Source organism: Rhinopithecus roxellana, chromosome 8, assembly GCF_007565055.1.
Source record: "Rhinopithecus roxellana isolate Shanxi Qingling chromosome 8, ASM756505v1, whole genome shotgun sequence".
Classification (NCBI taxonomy): domain Eukaryota; kingdom Metazoa; phylum Chordata; class Mammalia; order Primates; family Cercopithecidae; genus Rhinopithecus; species Rhinopithecus roxellana.
This window is the reverse complement of record NC_044556.1, coordinates 123,522,750-123,540,735: the sequence shown is the minus strand read 5'-3', so window position 1 is coordinate 123,540,735 and position 17,986 is coordinate 123,522,750. Positions and strand designations below refer to the sequence as shown.

The 17,986-nt window shown below is 39.7% G+C and overlaps 1 protein-coding gene across 1 annotated transcript in view; it reads left to right on the top strand.

Moving 5' to 3' along the window:
- Positions 1–17,986, top strand: part of SLC9C2 (solute carrier family 9 member C2 (putative)) — a 100,774-nt gene that overhangs the window by 30,405 nt on the left and 52,383 nt on the right. Inside the window, exons 9-10 of the mRNA XM_010367402.2 lie at positions 13,810–13,978; positions 16,507–16,588. Coding sequence (XP_010365704.2) covers positions 13,810–13,978; positions 16,507–16,588 — 251 coding nt within the window. The remainder of the gene's footprint in view (positions 1–13,809; positions 13,979–16,506; positions 16,589–17,986) is intronic.

The window sequence follows — 17,986 nt, the reverse complement described above, 5'->3', positions numbered from 1 at the left end:
ATGACAATGTTTCCAAAAACACTGTCATTTTCACTCAGGATGGTGGCCAAGGTAGCTTGTCTTATAGTATGTTCCCATGGAAACTTGAGTCTGCTGACTCAAGGCACTGCATGCAACTCAGATTGTCACTCTCACACAGAAGGCTATGTATACAGCCCTGAGTCCCACCCCTATCCCCCACCGCATCAGAGTGGGGCCTAAATTGGTGCCTGCCTGCTGTTCCCATGCAGCTGTGAAATCAGTAGCCATCTTATCGTCTTTTCTCTGGCTCTCTGTCTGGACTCTTAAAAAATAGGTTTTAAGTTAGTCATTGCTCCCTAGTATAATTTAGGTGTTTATGTTTATTTCTGTGTCCAAATTCCATCTCCCACACTTGTTAGCTTTGTGACGATGTATGTGACTTTGGGTCATTACTTCATCTAAGTTTCAATTACTTATCTGTAGAATGGGCATAATAATAGATCATCTCAGAGGGCTGCTGTGAGGATTTAATTAGGTAATGCAAGTACGAGAATTTAGCACCATGCCTGGCACCTAGTAAATGCTCAGTAAAGTGAGTTTTTGCCATGATTGTGGCTATTCTTATTTTTTCAGGATAAGAGACAACTTTTGAAGCTTCAAAATAATGAAAGGATTCCCCAAAGAAATTATCAGTAGGTTTTAAAACAAAACATTATTAGTAAAACTAAAACATGAAAACAAACCACCACTGCATTTGTTAATTCTTTCAGCAGATATTTATCCAGCCCCTGCTAAATGTCAGGCATTGTTCCAGGCACTTAGGACACCTCAATGGATGAAATAGTCCCAAAATATGAAAATTTCTGCCATCATGGAGTTTACGATGTCACTGAGGTTTTCAGAAAAAAAACCCAAATCATGTTAAATAATGAATATAATATATTAGAAAATAATGAAGACTATGAAAATAAATAAAGCATGGTGAGGAAGTTGGTTGTGCTAGCACTAGATGGCAAGCTGCAATCCAAACCCGGTGGGCAGGGTAGGCCTCAATGAGAAAGTGACATTTGAGTAAAGATATGAAAGAGGTGAGGGAGCCAGGCAGATGCAGGAGGAAAGACTCATAATTGTATATGCCCTAAGGGAGGGGCCAGCCTGGTATGTGCAATAAACAGCAGGGAGGCCTTGGTCACTGAAACAGAGAGGGGAGAGCAGGAGATGAAGATAGAGAGGTAAGTATGAAAAAAAGTAAGAGAAAGAACCCATATATGAAAGAACCCATATATGCCTTTGTGAGTGAAGAAAACACCTGGGAGGATGTACATCAGGCCCTTAAGAGTGGTTACTTTCGTTTGGGGCATGGGATTTGTGAAGGGGAACAAAGTCAGGGCATTTTAGCTTTTAAAATGTTTACTGAGGATGGAGCAAGATGGCAGAATAGAAGGCTCCACTGATCATCCCTCTCACCCCCCCTCAGGAACACCACATTTTAACAACTATCCGCACACAAAAAAGCACCTTCATAAGAACCAAAAATCAAGTGAGCGATCCCAGTACCTACTTTAAAATTCATATTGCAGAAAGAGGCACTAAACAGGTAGGAAAAACAGTCATGGATTGCTGACACCACCCCTCCCCTGTCCTCCCCCGACAAAGCAGCTGTGTGGTGCAGAGAGAGAATCTGTGCACTTGGAGAAGGGAGACCACAGCAACTGGGGGAGTTTGCATTGAACTTAGTGCTGCCCTGTAACAGTGGAAAGCAAAACTGTACTGAACTCAGCCAGCACCTGCCCACAGAGGGAATATTTAGACCAGTCCTAGCCGGAGGGCAAGTGCCCATTCCAGTGGCAGGAACTTGAGTTTCTCGGCAAGCTTGCCACTGTGGGCTAAAGTGCTCTGGGTTACTAAGTGAACTTGGAAGGCAGTCTAGGATACAAGGACTGCAATTCTTAGGCAAGTCCTGATGCTGTTCTGGCTCAGAGTCAGTGGACCGGGGCAGTGCGTGACCTAGTGAGGCAGCAGACAGGGTGACTGGGGGAATGTTTGTGCCACCCATCCTACAACCTCAGGCAGCGCAGCTCAGAACAATGAAAGTGACTCCTTCCTTCTGCTTGAGGAGAGGAGAGCGAAGAGTAAAGAGAACTTCGTCCTGCATCTTGGATACCAGCTCAACCACAGCAGAATAGGGCACTGGGCAGAGTTGTGAGGCCCCCAGTTCAGGCTCTAGTTCCCGGACAACATTTCTAGACACACTCTGGGTCAGAAGAGAAACTGCTATCTTGAAGGGAAAGACCCAGACCTGGCAGGATTCATCACCTGCTGACTAAAGAGCCCTCGGGCCTTGAGTAAATACAGCAATACACAGGTAGTATGCTGTGGGCCTTGGGTGAGACTCAGATGTGCTGGCCTCAGGTACCAGCTTGGCCACAGTGGGGCAGAGCACCAAGTAGGCTTTTGGGGTCCCCAAGACCAGGTTTAGGCTCTTGGACAGCATTCTTGAACTCGTCCTGAGCGAGAGGGGAGACCTCTGCTCTGAAGGGTGAGTCTCAGGCCTGACAGCATTCATTACAAGTTGGCTGAAGAGCCCTTGGGCCTTAAGTGAACATGGGTGGTGGTGTGGCAGAAATCCCAGGGGACTGGTGGTAGTGGTGGCCATGGGGAAAGGCTTTCCTGCCTGTGGAAAAAGGAGGAAAAAGCGGGAAGAACTTTGTCTTGTGGTTTGAATACCAGCTTAATCACAATAGAATAGAACACCAGGCAGATTTCTAAGGCTTTTCACACTATTTTTTTATTTTTTATTTCTTTTTGAGACAGGGTCTTGCCATGTTGCCCAGGCTGGTCTTGAACTCCTGGGCTCAAGCAATTCTCCTGAATTGCTTGAGAAGAAAGAATTAGTCAGCTTGAAGACAGACTATTTGAGAATACACAGTCAGAGGACACAAAAGAAAAAAGAATAAAAAAGAATGCGGCACACCTACTAGATCTAAGAAATAACCTCAAAAGGGCACATCTAAGTGTTATTGGCCTTAAAGAGGAGGTAGAGAAGGAGATGGGGTAGAAAGTTTATTCAAAATGGTAATATCAGAGAACCTCCCAAACCAAGAGAAAGATATCAATATTCAAGTACAAGAAGGTTGTATGCCAAGCAGATTTAACCCAAAGAATGCTACCTCAAGGCATTATACTAATCAAACTCCCAAAGATCATGGTTAAAGAAAGGACCCTAAAAGCAGAAAAGAAACAACTTATAATGAAGCACCAATCAAGCAGAAATTCTAGAGTAAAAAATGCAAGTGACATACAGAGGAATGCATTAGTCTCTCTTAATAGCAGAACTGATCAAGCAGAAGAAAGAATTAGTGAGCCTGAAGACAGGCTATTTGAAAATATGCAGTCAGAGGAGATAAAAGGCAAAAGTCAGGCAGCAGACTTTTTGGTGGAAACCTTACAGACCAGGAGAGAGTGGCATGACATATTTAAAGTGCTGAAGGAAAATAACTTTTACCCAAGAATAGTGTATCTGCGAAAATATCCTTCAAACGTGAAGGAGAAATGAAGACTTTCTCAGACAAACAAAAGCTGAGGGATTTCATCAACATCAGACCTGTCTTAGAAGAAATGCTAAAGGGAGTTTTTCAATCTGAAAGAAAAGGATGTTAATGAGCAATAAGAAATCATCAGAAGATATAAAACTCACTGGTAATAGTAGGTACACAGAAAAGCATGGAATACTATGACACTATAATTGTGGTGGGTAAACTACTCATATTTTGAATAGAAAGACTAAAAGATGAACCTATCAAACATAGTAATTTCAACAAATTTTCAGGACATAGACTTACTGGTAATAGTGGGTACATGGAAAATCACAGGCTATTATAACACTGTCTGGCAATTCCTCAAAGAACTAAAAGAGGAACCGCCATTTGGCCCAGCAATCTCACTACTGGGTATATACCCAGAGGAATATAAATCATTTTACTATAAAGACACATGAATGTGAATGTTCATTGCAGCACTATTCACAATAGCAAAAGCATAGAATTAACCTAAATGCCCATCAATGCCAGACTGGATAAAGAAAATGTAATACATATACACCATGGAATACTATGCAGCCATAAAAAAGACTGAGCTCATGTCTTTTGTGGAACATGGACAGAGTTGGAGGCTATTATCCTTAGCAAACTAACACAGGAACAGAAAACCAAACACTAGATATTATCACTTACAAGTGGAGGCTAAATGATAAGAACTTATGAACACAAAGAAAGAAAGAACAGACACTGAGATCTACTTGAGGTGGGAGGATGAAAGGAGGGAGAGGAGCAGAAAAAATAACTATTAGGTACTGGGCTTAATATCTTCATGATGAAATAACAGGTACAACAAACCCCTGTGACACGTGTTTACCTATGTAACAAACCTTCACATGTACTCCCAAACCTAAAATAAAAGATTAAAAAAACCCTGTAATTGTGGTGTGTAAACTCCTAAGTAGAAATGCAAAATGACAAACTACATTTGTCGTAGTTGTTGTAATTACTACAACTTTTCAAGACATAGTACATATAATAAGACATAAAGAAACAACAAAAAGTTAAATAGCGGGGGGGTAAAGTCAAAGTGTATCATTTTTGTCAGTTTTCTTTTTGCCTATTTCTTCGTTTATGCAATTAGTGTTAAGTGTCATCAATTTTAGATGATGGGTTATAAGATAGTATTTACCAGCCTCGTGGTAACCTTAAAGTAAAAAATACAACAAATACACAAAAAATTAAATGCCATAAATTAATCATGAAACAAGTCTTAAAATGTTAAAAAAAAAAAAAAAAACTGAAATAACACCAAATAAAAACCATATCTGAGAGACCCACCCACAGCTAGTACCATACTGAATGCAGGAAAACTGAAAGCCTTCCTCTAAGATCCGGAGCATGACAAGGATGCCCACTTTCTTTACTGTTATTCAATATACTGTTGGAAGTCCTAGCTAGAGCAATCAGACAAGAGAAAGAAATATGGGGCACCCAAATTGGAAAGGAAGAAATCAAATTATCCTTGTTTGCATGTGATACAATCTTATATTTGGAAAAACCTAAAGGCCAAAAAATTAAAACTGATAAACAAATTATCAGTTTATCATTAGAACTGATAAACAAATTCAGTAAAGTTGCAGGATATAAAATCAGCATACAAAAATCAGTAGCATTTCTATATGCCAACAGTGAACACTGTGAAAAGAAATTAAAAAGTAATCCCATTTATAATAGCCGCAAATAAAATCAGATACCTAAGAATTAACTTAGCCAAAGAAGTGAAAGATCTCTACAATGAGAATTATAAAATGCTGATGCATAAAACTGGAGAGGATACACAGAAATGGAAAGACATTCCATGTTCATGAATTGGAAGGATCAATATTGTTAAAATGTCCATACTATCTAAAATGATCTATAGATTCAATGCAACCTCTGTTAAAATACCAATGCCATTCTTCACAGAAATAGGAAAAATAATTCTAAAATTTATGTGACAACACAAAAGACCCAGAATAACCAAAGATATCCTGAGCAAAATAAATAAATAAATAAATAAAACTGGAGGAATCACATTACTTCAAATTATACTACAGAGCTATAGTAATGAAAGCGGCATTGGAATGGCATAAAAACAGACAGACCAATGGAACAGAAAAGAGAACCCAGAAATACATCCATATGTCTACAGTGAACTCTTTTTTGACAAAGGTGACAAGAATGTATATTGGAGAAAGAACAGTCTCTTCAATAAATGGTGCTGGGAAAACTGGATATCCATACGCAAGGGAATGAAACTAGGCCCCTAACTCTCATCATAGGCACAAATCAAATTAAAATGGATTAAATAGGTAAATCTAAGACTATAACCTATGAAACTACTGCAAGAAAACATTGGGGAAACCCTCTAGGACACTGGTCAGGGCATAGATTTCTTGAGGAATAATCCACAAGCACAGGCAATCAAAGAAAAAAATGGACAAATGAGATAACATAAGTTAAAAAGCTTCTATATAGTAAAGGAAACAATCAACAAATTGAAGAGACAACCCACAGAATGGGAGGAAACCACCCACCTGTGCAGTGGTGCGTGCCTGTAGTCCCAGCTACTCGGGGGGCTAAGGCAGGAGAATTGCTTGAAAAACCCGGGAGGCAGAGGTTGCAGTGAACTGAGATCGCACCACTGCACTCCAACCTGGGCAACAGAGTGAGACTTTGTCTCAAAAAAAAAAAAAAAAAAAAAAAAAGAAAAGAAAAGAAAGAAAGAAAAGAAAAGAAAAAATAAAAGCAAAAAGAAAACTACCCATCTGATGAGAGTTTCATAACCGGAATATATAAGGAGCTCAAACAAGTCAATAGGAAAAAATATAAAAATCTGATTAAAAATTGGGCAAAAGATCTGAGTAGACATTTCTCTAAAGAAGACATACAGATGGCAAACAGATATATGAAAACATGCCCAACATCATTGATCATCAGGGAAATGCAACTCAAAACTACAATAAGATATCATCTCATCCCAGTTAAAATGGCTTATATCCAAAAGACAGGCAATAACAAATCCTGGTGAGGATGTGGAGAAAAGGGAACTCTCATACACTGTTGGTGGGAATGTAAATTAGTACAATCACTACAAAGAATATTTTGGAGGTTCCTCAAAAAACTAAACACAGAGTTATCATATGATTCAGCAATCACATTGCTGCATATATACCCCAAATAAAGGAAATCAGTATATCAAAGAGGTATCTGCACTCCTATGTTAATTGCAGCACTATTCACGATAACCAAGATTTGGAAGCAACCTAAGTGTCCATTAACAGATGAATGGGTAAAGAAAATGTGGTACTTATACACAATGGAATACTATTTAGTCATAAAAAGGAATGAGATCCTGTCATTTGCAACAATATGGAAAGAACTGGAGGTCATTATGTTAAGTGAAATAAGCCAGGCACAGAAAGACAAATTTCACATGTTTTCACTTATTTGTGGGATGTATAAGTTAAAACAATTGAACTCATGGGGGTAGAGAGTTCATGGGGGGTTACCAGAGGCTGGGAAGGGTAGTAGGGGGATAAGGGGGAAAGTAAGGATGGTTAACAGGTACGAAAAATAGAAGGAATGAGTAAGACCTAGTATTTGATGGCACAACAGGGTGACTATAGTTGATAATAATTTAATTGTACAATTAAAAATAACTAAGAGAGTCTAATTGGATTATCTGTAACACAAAGGATAAATGCTTGAGGGCATGGATACTGCATTTAGCATGATGTCATTATTGTGCATTGCATGCCCTGTATCAAATATCTCACGTACCCATTAAATACACACACCTACTCTGTACCCACAAAAGTTAAAAATTAAAAAATTTTTCATATACTTTTTACTATTTGAGTTTTTTTTCAGTATTCATGTATTGTTTTATCATTTAAAACCAAGATAAAGTAACTAGATTGGCCTTGCCTTCTCTTCCCAGTTCTTCCTGGAGTTGGGAAAAGCTGGGTTGAGGGGGCATTTAAAAAATAATAAACATTATGGAGGATATGACAAGTTCATAAAAGAAGAAATACTAATGGCTAAAACATGTTTAAGTTTTAAACCCACTAGAAATTTTTAAAAATAAAATGAAAAGTGGTAAAATCAGTGGTTCCTAAAATTCATGCATTCAGCCCTGTGAGAGTGTGATAAAGACCCTGTGAAACAGTGGCCCTGCCCCCCTCATCAGCCGGCTCAAAGGACCCTCTGCTGCTTGCTCTCTTCACTCCAAACATGTGTGACAAAGTTCCTCAGATACTTGTTCCTTCAGGTCCTTCCATAGCTGTCCTCTGGCTGTCCTTCATCCTGGCCCCTGGTACTTTCAGATTACAGGACAAACCATCCTTCCTCAGGGAAAGCCTCCATGCTTCTGGTCCCTGCTGTCCACCTCCACCAGGGGAGGCACTGCTCTCCCACACTCTTAGTCACTGTGTAGTTCTCCCTTTAGCACTCCCTGCAAGTATTATAGAACACTTGCTTGTATAGTTAATGATTTAATGTTTGTATTCCACTTGTAAGACTGTGATTTAAAATGTGGAGTGGACAATGTGCTCATCAAATTATATATGCTAAATATGTGCAGATTTCTGTATACCAATGAAGCTGTTAAATTTTTAAAAAAATCTGGATGATGATTTTTTTCAAAGTGTTTTCATTGTAGTCATATTCATAGAGATGAAAAATTAGAAAGAATCCAAAGGTCCTGAGGGGTGTGAATTATGGAAAAGAAAATATTGCACTTTCCATTTGTAAAATCACTTACCCTTGATGTGTATATTTTTAAGATTAATAGAAAATCGTTCCTAATCTGTTAAGCTCCACTATGTAGAAAATGTTTAAAGAATATTTAAAATTAATAATCTTGGAAGGTAGACTGAAAGTTAAAATTTGTGAGATTGCTTGCATTTTTGATAATCAGAAAAATAAACATTATGAAACTCATAAAAAGATATTTTTAAAAATTCAGACCTCAGAATTTCACTTTGATGAAGTACAAAATTAGAAAAAACAAGTATAAATGATTTCCACCTTGACAAAGATTAATTTGGCCTCTTTGATGTTGCAGTCAACACTTCTAGGGAGCTCTGAATTTTTTTCAATAGTCATTGGGCACAGGGGCTAGTTTCTGACTTGAACGATGACCTTAATGAATTTTTTTCCCTGTAGAGTTGTAATGGGCATATAACTTAATTCCTATTAAAATGGTGCCCAGATTTTTAGTACTCAAAAAAATGAAATTTTATTTCTTTTTTTTTTTTTTGTGAGACGGAGTGTCGCTTTGTCACCCGGCTGGAGTGCAGTGGCCGGATCTCAGCTCACTGCAAGCTCTGCCTCCCGGGTTTACACCATTCTCCTGCCTCAGCCTCCCGAGTAGCTGGGACTACAGGCGCCCGCCACCTCGCCCGGCTAGTTTTTTGTATTTTTTAGTAGAGACGGGGTTTCACCATGTTAGCCAGGATGGTCTCGATCCCCTGACCTCGTGATCCGCCCATCTCGGCCTCCCAAAGTGCTGGGATTACAGGCTTGAGCCACCACGCCCGGCCGAAATTTTATTTCTAGAACTGGCTTTACTATATAGCTGTGAGCTGGATCCTGGTGGATTTAGTTTACATACAATCAGGTAAATTCATTCCAATCTAGTGACTTTCCAGGTCACTTCAGGATTATTAGATTAGTTACAGTCGTGTGTGTGTGTGTGTGTGTGTGTGTGTGTGTGTGTGTGTGTCCTTTATGTGATTGGTCAGTCCTTGGGGGAATGGGTGGGAGTGGCTGATCTTTTTCATGTGTGATTGGCCAGTGGTGGTGACAATGGAAGGGACCAGTGATGTTCATTTTATCTGGTCAAGCCTGTTCTGGGACCAGTTGCTCATGTCCTTGAAGGCTGTCGCCTGGACAGGGGCTCTAGTCCAGACTTTGTTGTATCTACGTCCCTCAGGTTAGTCATACTCCTGAGGGACTGTCAGACTTCCCATCCATACTCCATTCATCAGCAGGACCCCACATTTCTCTGACCAGCTTCCACCAGTGTGAAGAGCTGGAACTAAGGGTAGAATAGAGACACTGTCTCCTATCAACTCTTTAGTCTGAGATCAGAGGATGCTGATTCAGCTAATTCTCCTTTCAGGTCTTGGTTGTACAACTATGCAAACTTGCCTTAAAAATAAGTAGTCTTTCAGCTCAGAAGCCAAACAATATGGTACATTTTTTTCCCTGGTCTCTGGTGACATCCGTTACCCCCAGCTCCATCCCAGGCAAACAGCAACCCCACGTCTCTTTCTCTAAAAAGGAGTGACCGTGACCATGTAAATACAATAGGACTTGCTGTTTGAAGTCTCAAGGTTCACAGAGATGCATAAAACACAGTACCTTTCCTCAAGAAGTTTAAAATCTAGTTGGAGGGATAAAATAAATATGTAAATAACTGTGACATGAGGAAAGATAAGCTTCATATAGGAGGCTTAAGAAATATGTTATGGGGCCAGGCACAGTGGCTCACACATGTAATCCCAGCACTTAGGGAGGCCAAGGCGGGTGGATCATGTGAGGTCAAGAGTTCAAGACCAGCCTGGCCAACATGGTGAAACCCTGTTTCTACTAAAATACAAAGATTAGCTTGGTGCGGTGGCACATGCCTGTAATCCTACCTACTTGGAAGGCTGAAGCAGGAGAATCTCTTGAACCTGGGAGACAGAGGTTGCAGTGAGCCAAGATTACTCCACTGCACTCCAGCCTGGGTTATAGAGCGTGACTCTGTCTAAAAAAAGATAAAAATAAAAAAGAGAAAGAAAGAAAGAAAAAGAAAGAAGGAAAGAAAGAAAGAAAAAGAGAAGAAAGAAAGAAGGAAAGAAAAGAAAAGAAAGAAAGAAAAAGAGAGAAAGAAAGAAAGATAGAAAAGGAACAAGAAACGTGTTATGAGGCTTCATAGCTAGCTGAGGGGTTCTGTGGAATGCCTGCCCTGTGCTAGATTTACAAATTCGAAGGAGTCATAGATTGGGTTTCCTGGGAGCAGAATCTGAGAGGGAGGGTTAGGAGGGTTGGGAGAGTTGTTGGCAAAAGGTTTATTGGGCAAGTGTGGAAGGCAGAATTGGGCAAGGGGAGAAGCTGACCCACAGCACAGTTTCATCCAAGGCTCCCCTGAGCTATGGGAAACTGTGGAGCTGGAAGGGCCCTTCAGAGTCATCCCACACTGAGATAAGGGAACAGGCCTTTGTATCTTCATAATGCAGTCATTGGCCAAGGGCTATCCCTTGAGAGGCAACAACTTTGAGGAGGGCAAGTCCCTGTGGCCCAGAGCAATGTGCAGTGAGAGGCAGAGCCATGCAGGCCCATTTAAATCCTCAAATTCCTACCAGTTGGAGGATGGGCTGTCAGCCCCGAAAAGGATGTCTAAATGGAACACCACAATATCCACTATAAAAGGAGTGCTGTTCCTGCAATATATGAATGTGTTTTCTTTTTCGTATTATACTTCTTTACGTATGACCTTCCTTCTATTCAGCTAAAAAAGATTAAGATTTTATGATGAAATTCCAAAATACAGAGTTTATATGTAGCTCTTGATTTCTGAATATTTTTGAGACCACACAATGAGAAAACAGTTCTGAAAGCCAGGCTTTGCTGAAGAAGAGAAGACTTTGTTAAATTCTGAAAATATCCTTTTTTCATATCAAGAGACAAGCTTGGTAGATTCAGGTTACATAATTTTCTTTTATGCCATGGTCAAGATAATGGAGGCTATGACAAACAGGAAGGGGAAGTAGAACATTGCTGATTATAGAGGGGGTTGAGACCAGGGTGAGGACACTGCTCCACTCCCATCACATCCCCACCTGTACCTCCGGTTTGGAATTCTGAGAAAATACAGCCTCCTAGAGTGACATGGGCCTAAGGCTACTGAGCAGAAATGGTAAGTAGACAATAGGCCTGAGATAGTACTTTTGATCCTTAATCTGTTTCTGACATGGAAGAAATCTGAAGTTCTTTCCTCCTCTGTGGTGAATTCAGAAGATATTTGGTGAGTTTGCCAGAAGGGTCACCAAAGTGACCCCAAGTCGGAGGGCTGCATGGGAGACCATTCAAACCTAGGGTCGAATGGGAGTGGCAGCAGACCTCAAGGGATCTGCAGTGCTGGGATGGTGGTGGTGGTCATTTCATTGGTAGAGGAGACAGGTCATCCGAGCAATTACCATGCATTGGCCTTACTGAAAAAAATAGACCAAGAATACTTCCCAGTAGATATCTCAAGAACAGGGGCCAAAGGCCAAACACAAGTAACACAAGTCACCTAAATCGATAGATGTTCTCTGCAAGCCTTTCCCTGATGCCACGAGTTATGTGAGTTTCCAGACCCTGTCCTGGGAAGGCAGGGCAGGGGGAGCATCTTGGAAAACAGGACAAACTGCTCTTTAGAGGGAAATTTGAATTGACTGTTTGTATAGGCAAGATCAAGTTATACCCAAAGAATGTTTAAACTAGAAAAGACTAAGTTATTCCATTTGAAAGTTAAGATTTCGTTCTGCCATGAGAGCTCATGTGTAAGTTGAGATTGGTCATAAAGAAAGAAACATGGCTTTAGCACACTGTTTGACTCAGGTATACATCCATTATCTCATTTCATCTTCATAACAACACTAGGAGATAAGAGTTATCATCTCCAATTATTTATCTCTGTTATTTTCTACATTTTGAAGAAATTGTACCCCAGAAAAGCAAAGGACCTTTTCCAAGGTCAAACGGCCAGTGAGTGCCAGAGATCTTGCTGAACTGATGGTTCCACGTCACCAGAGGAAAGGCTTTAATGGAGGGAATTATCCTTAAGTTGACCCTTGACGTGTGTGGGGGTTTTCTGTAAAGACTGGAGAAAAATATTTCAGAGAGGATGAGCCAAGATAAAGAAATGGGAATACATGAACATAATAAGCATTGCTGATTGAATATTTTTTATGGATACGTATGTATCATATATAGTTATAATTATGTATTGATTATGTATTGAGTGCTGACCACATGCAAAGCATCATTCTAAGCCCTGAGTAAATTGCCTCATTTAACTGAATTACCACAATAATCCTTTGAGACAAGTACAATTGTTATTATCTTCATTTTACAGATGAAGAAGCTGAGACACAGAGAGATTAAATAACTTACTTACGTAGTTATGCAGTTAGTAAAAGGCAAGCCTAGATTTCACACAGGTAGGCTGACTTCAGAGTATTTGCTATTCTGCCTCCCTGTTTTTGATATCAGGAAATGACATAAGTTGTTTCTATTTTGGTTGGACTCTGATATTTTAGGGAAAGGTTATTTAGTAAGGCTGAAAAGGTTGGTAAGAGTCACGCTGCAAAAGGCTCGCATGCAAGGCAGAGGAGTTTGACCAAATAATTTTATACATTATAGGTGGTAATTGTAGATTTTCTGTTTCTCAATGACTGGAATTCTGTAAATTGACTTGTGCAATTGTAGCTGATCAACTGATACACAATAGTTTTTTGAGGCTAAGAACATATCTGCTTTCACTTTTGCTGAAATTTCATTTGTTCTAAATTATCTGAAGTACAGTATTGATATTCTCTCAGGGCCAGTCCCTTAATGATAGATTTTAAATTTTGGCACAGGGTCCTATAGAAAAGTAATCTGGAGAGCAAGAAGGTGGCTCACGTCTGTAACTCACTAAATAACCTTTGGCTCACTAAATAACCTTTCCCTAAAATATCAGAGTCCAACCAAAATAGAAACAACTTATGTCATTTCCTGATATCAAAAACAGGGAGCCACACAATTAAAATTATTTGTGTGACATTTAGCTTATGATTCTTGTGGGAGCTCAATAGACATTTGGTTGGGTTAAGTTTATTAATGTGTCTAAAATAATTTTACATATGAGTCATGATCTGCACATGCCCCCACTGTAATTTTGAATCCAGTCGTGTATGGCTTTTCAGGAGTAGATGAGCTTGTTAGCATTCTTAGAAGAGGCTTCCCTGTGAGAATTTACTACCCAAATCCAAACATTATACAGTAGTGTTGATAATTCCTTATATTTGTTTAGAAGTTCTAGCATTATTTTTCAAGACTTGAGTGTCATGTGCAAAATTTAAATAGTAGATTTGGTTAGTCCGAGAAAATTGGAAGGACGTAACAATAAATTGCATTGTTTTTTTCTTTCCTGAAAATTTTTATATTGAATTTACTATTTAGTACATGCTTTCAACTATGAATAACATTAATAAACAAGATGTGATTTTTTTTAATGTTTCCCTCTCCACAGGTTGCTTACTATTTTGTTAGTGAGCCCTATTTTGATGCATTCAAGTTATGAATATAATTGGCGATGGGGAGTTGTAATCACGTGGTCTGGAATTAAAGGAGTTTTTAATTTACTCTTGGCTCCTGATATTTATAATCTTGCTGAACAGAAAGTGGAAGTACCAGAAATGGTAGGAAAGATCATATCTCATGATTATTCGTATTTGTCATTTTTACTTATCTTGCCCACTTGTCAGAGAACCCAGTAATAAAGTTCACCAGCTTTGAATTAGATTTTTAAAATGCATTATTTTAAGTAGAAAGGAACAGATTAGAACGTTATTTATGTTGAGAATGTGAAAGGGACCAAGTCATGGGGTAGTTATGGATGTGGTATTAGATACACTGGGGCTTTGATCTGGACTCCACCATTCACAGGCTGGGTGATCTTGAGGAAGTTCCCCAGCCTTGCTGAGCTTCAACTTTTAGTTGAGAATTGAGATCATGCTCAATAAAATACCAGACACTTAATAAATGCTCAATAAATGTTACTGAATACACAAATGCTATTTTCTTTTCTTTTCTTTTCTTTTTTTTTTTTTTTTTGAGACAAGATCTTGCTCTGTCACCCAGGCTGGAGTGCAATGGTACGATCTTGGCTCACTTCAACCTCCGCCTCTCAGGTTTAAGCAATTCTCATGCTTCAGCCTCCCAAGTAGCTGGGATTACAGGTGTGCACAACCACATCTGGATTATTATTATTATTATTGGTATTTTTAGTAGAGACAGGGTTTTGCCATGTTGACCAGGCTGGTCTCGAACTCCTGGCCTCAGGTGATCCACCCATCTCGGCCTCCACTCAAAGTGCTGGGATTACAGACGTGAGCCACCAGGCCTGAGTACAAATACTATTTTTCAATAGCTGCCAGAAAGCATGAAAATACAATACTCTTGTCAAGAGCATTTTAATCCTTATAGTTCTTAGAACAAAAACTGAAATGCTAGGTAAGAATACCAAGGTAAAAAATATTTTATACATTTTTAAATGAAGGGTCTAGTTAGATTTATGTCTTTAGGGCTAATTTTAAAAAAATTTATTTCTCGAAAAATTCTGGGCAAAGACTCCATTATCTGTAGCACAAAACAAAACGATTTCCTTTCCACTCTTTCTCAAAGCCTTTCCCCATGGGTTAACTGGTGGATTTCTGGGGAGTCTGGTGGTGGCTGCATCTGACAGTCCAGGCAAGATTCAAAGAGCCCAGTGCAACTGCTGGCCGTGTACTTTGTCATTTGTGACAGCACTGTGAGCTAGCTAGAGAAGTTTCCAGAAGCTGCTAGAAATCTCCAGGATCAGCCTCTCATTACCTTCTAATAAGATAAATCCCAAATCTGTTTCTGGGAGGGGGAAAACCTCTTGAATGATATGAGCTCAAGAGCACTGACTCATCTACCAAGGAATCTGGAGGTTGATGTACAGAGTTTGTCGCTATTGTCCAATTTCCATCCCAGAACTTCTTTACTATTTTGCTGCTGTCCCAAAGGCCCAAGGAATACAGTATTTATTTAATACCTTCTTTTTGGGAGCAACTATTGACCTCTCCATCTTGCATGTAGAGAAATCCAATCAGAGTAGCCTTCTGTATGTAGCAGAAGAGGGAAAGACCTCAGGTGCCCTAACTCCCCAAACAGGAAGTGCTATTTTTGATGGAGTATCATATTCATATTCCTCACCACATTTTTTTCTGAGGTTTTATATCCATGGGCCTGATCTGGGCATTAATTTTGAGTTCAAATAACCAGTGGTTTTGCAAAGACTTTGGTTCTTTCCATGCTCCAAAAGAAAAGTAAAATAATCAACATTACAGCTCCTTCGATTCTCTTTTATGCAAGGAATTGGCCTAAAACCAAGTCAATGAGAAGTTAACTAGCACCTGGGCATCATTTTACAGTGTTTCTTAGTTTTGTCTGGTGTTAAGAGTCCCATTGCTTCCACCCTAGACCTACAGAATCACAACCCACAGCGGGAGTCAGTAGGTTTAACAAGCACTTCAGGTGATTGTTATTAGTTAAGCGTGGGAGACACTGGAGGAGAAATTACTATTAACTCCTCTTTTCAGTGAAGGATGCTGTGGCTCAGAGTGATGGTTAAATTAACTGGCCCCCAGTCACATGGCTAAGAAATGGCAAAGTCATGGCCTACAAATGTTAGTTATCTTTCTGCTTCCACACAGCACCTCTGCAGGCCTCACCACAGCTCCTGCCTTCTCCTTCAGAACCTCTGGTACAGCCGTAGTAAATGCTGGTGGCAGGCACATATCCCTCTGCTGCCCACAGTCACCACCGCCTGTGGCTGCTGGGCTTTCTCTCCACCCTGCAGTTTCCACAGCCATGCCTGGGATGGCTACCACTGTGCTGTCTTTGCATGACTGCTGACGGGAGTGGCAACTGTGGAGAGCTCCTCCCTCAGTGTCCTTAGCACAGAATCTCCAGTCTATTGTTTTCCTCGTTCAGATTGAAAATTAATGTCTGCCCCAGTGTAGTATGTTCAGGCAATGTCCACAAAACTGCCTTTTTGCCTTAACTGACTTGTCAGAAATAGGATTTTAAAATGTGGATTAAGATATTAATAGAATTTTGTTGGTGGCTAATTGAACAATGATTGCTGTTGGAGTACTTATTTAATATTTTGGTTCTAACTATTTATGTGCTTTGTTTTTAGTTTATACTCTATGTGCAAGTAATATCATTACTGACAATGGGAATAAATTCATACGTGATGACTCAGTCAGCCAGGAAGTTAGGTAAAGTATATGTCTCATTCATGAATTAGCTGGGGAGAATAATACAAACAGGTTATTGTTGGGTGTCATGGGCACGTTTCTCATGAAGCTCAAGGAATTGGTTTAGAAATTATTCATTTTTCATTTATTCATATATTTAGATGCATATTGCTTGGGGTATTGGTTCAGCCAGTTTAACAAAAGCCAGATGAACAGAGGCTTAAACAAGACAGAAGGGTTTTTTTCCCTCCACCAAAAAGTCCAGAAGTGTGAGATGGTTCTACTCTACAAGGTTGTTTAGAAATCCAAGTTCCTTTCGTTTGATTGCTCTTCCATGCCCTAGGGTGCTACTCTTGTCCACAGGGTAGAAGCCTGCTCACTACCACCATGTCTACAATCCAACCAACTAGAAAGGGGAAAGGCGGAGGAGGGGTGTGTGGCAATGGAGGGTAAGCAGCCTCCCTCTGTATATATCATTATCACTCACATTCCATTGGCCAGAACTTAGTCACATGGACACACATGGGCAAGGGAAGCTGGGAAATATCATCTTTCCCTGCTGGCGATGTGATCAGCCAAAGCTTAGAGATTCTATTGGCAGAAGGAAGAAAAAGAGAATGGATGTTGGGAGATAACAGCAGGCTCTGCTACAGTTGGTTATTTCTAAAAGGAATCTCAGGCCATTTATAATAAAATGCATAAATATAATAAAATAACAAATAGACATTCAGCAGAGAAATCCAGGATAAGATACTTGGTGGCAGTAGGGTCAAGGGGAGAGGGGAAAACTGGGGTGAGATTAGGCAAAGTCTTATAGCAGAGCCTTAGTATAGTTCAATATGCCATGGCCTGATCCTCAGCTTTGCTGCTACAGAGACCCGATTTTGTCCAGGTATTTAAAATTGATCAGACTACTGGAGATTTACATATCAGGCATAACTTGGACATATTGCAGGTTCAATTCCAGACCATATGACAAAGCAAATAATGCAACAAATATCACAATAAAGCAAGTCATACAAATTATATGGTTTCCCAGTGCATGTAAAAGTTGTGTTTACATTGTAATGTAGTCAATTATAATGCAAAAGCATGTGTTTAAGAAAACTATTTACATACCTTAATGAAAAAATGCTTTCTTGCTAAAAAATGCTAACAATCATCTGAGCCTTCAGCAATTCACAATCTTTTTGCTGGTGCAGGGTTGATAGCTGCTGACTGATCAGATCAGATCAGGGTGGTGGTTGCTGAAGATTGGGTGGCTATGGCAATTTCTTTAGGACAACAAAGAAGTTTGGCACATCAGCTGACCCTTCCATGAAAGATTTCTCTGTAGCATGCAGTGCTATTTGATAGCATTTTACATAGAGTAGAGCTTCCTTCAAAATTGGAGTCAATCCTCTCAAAACCTGTTGCCAC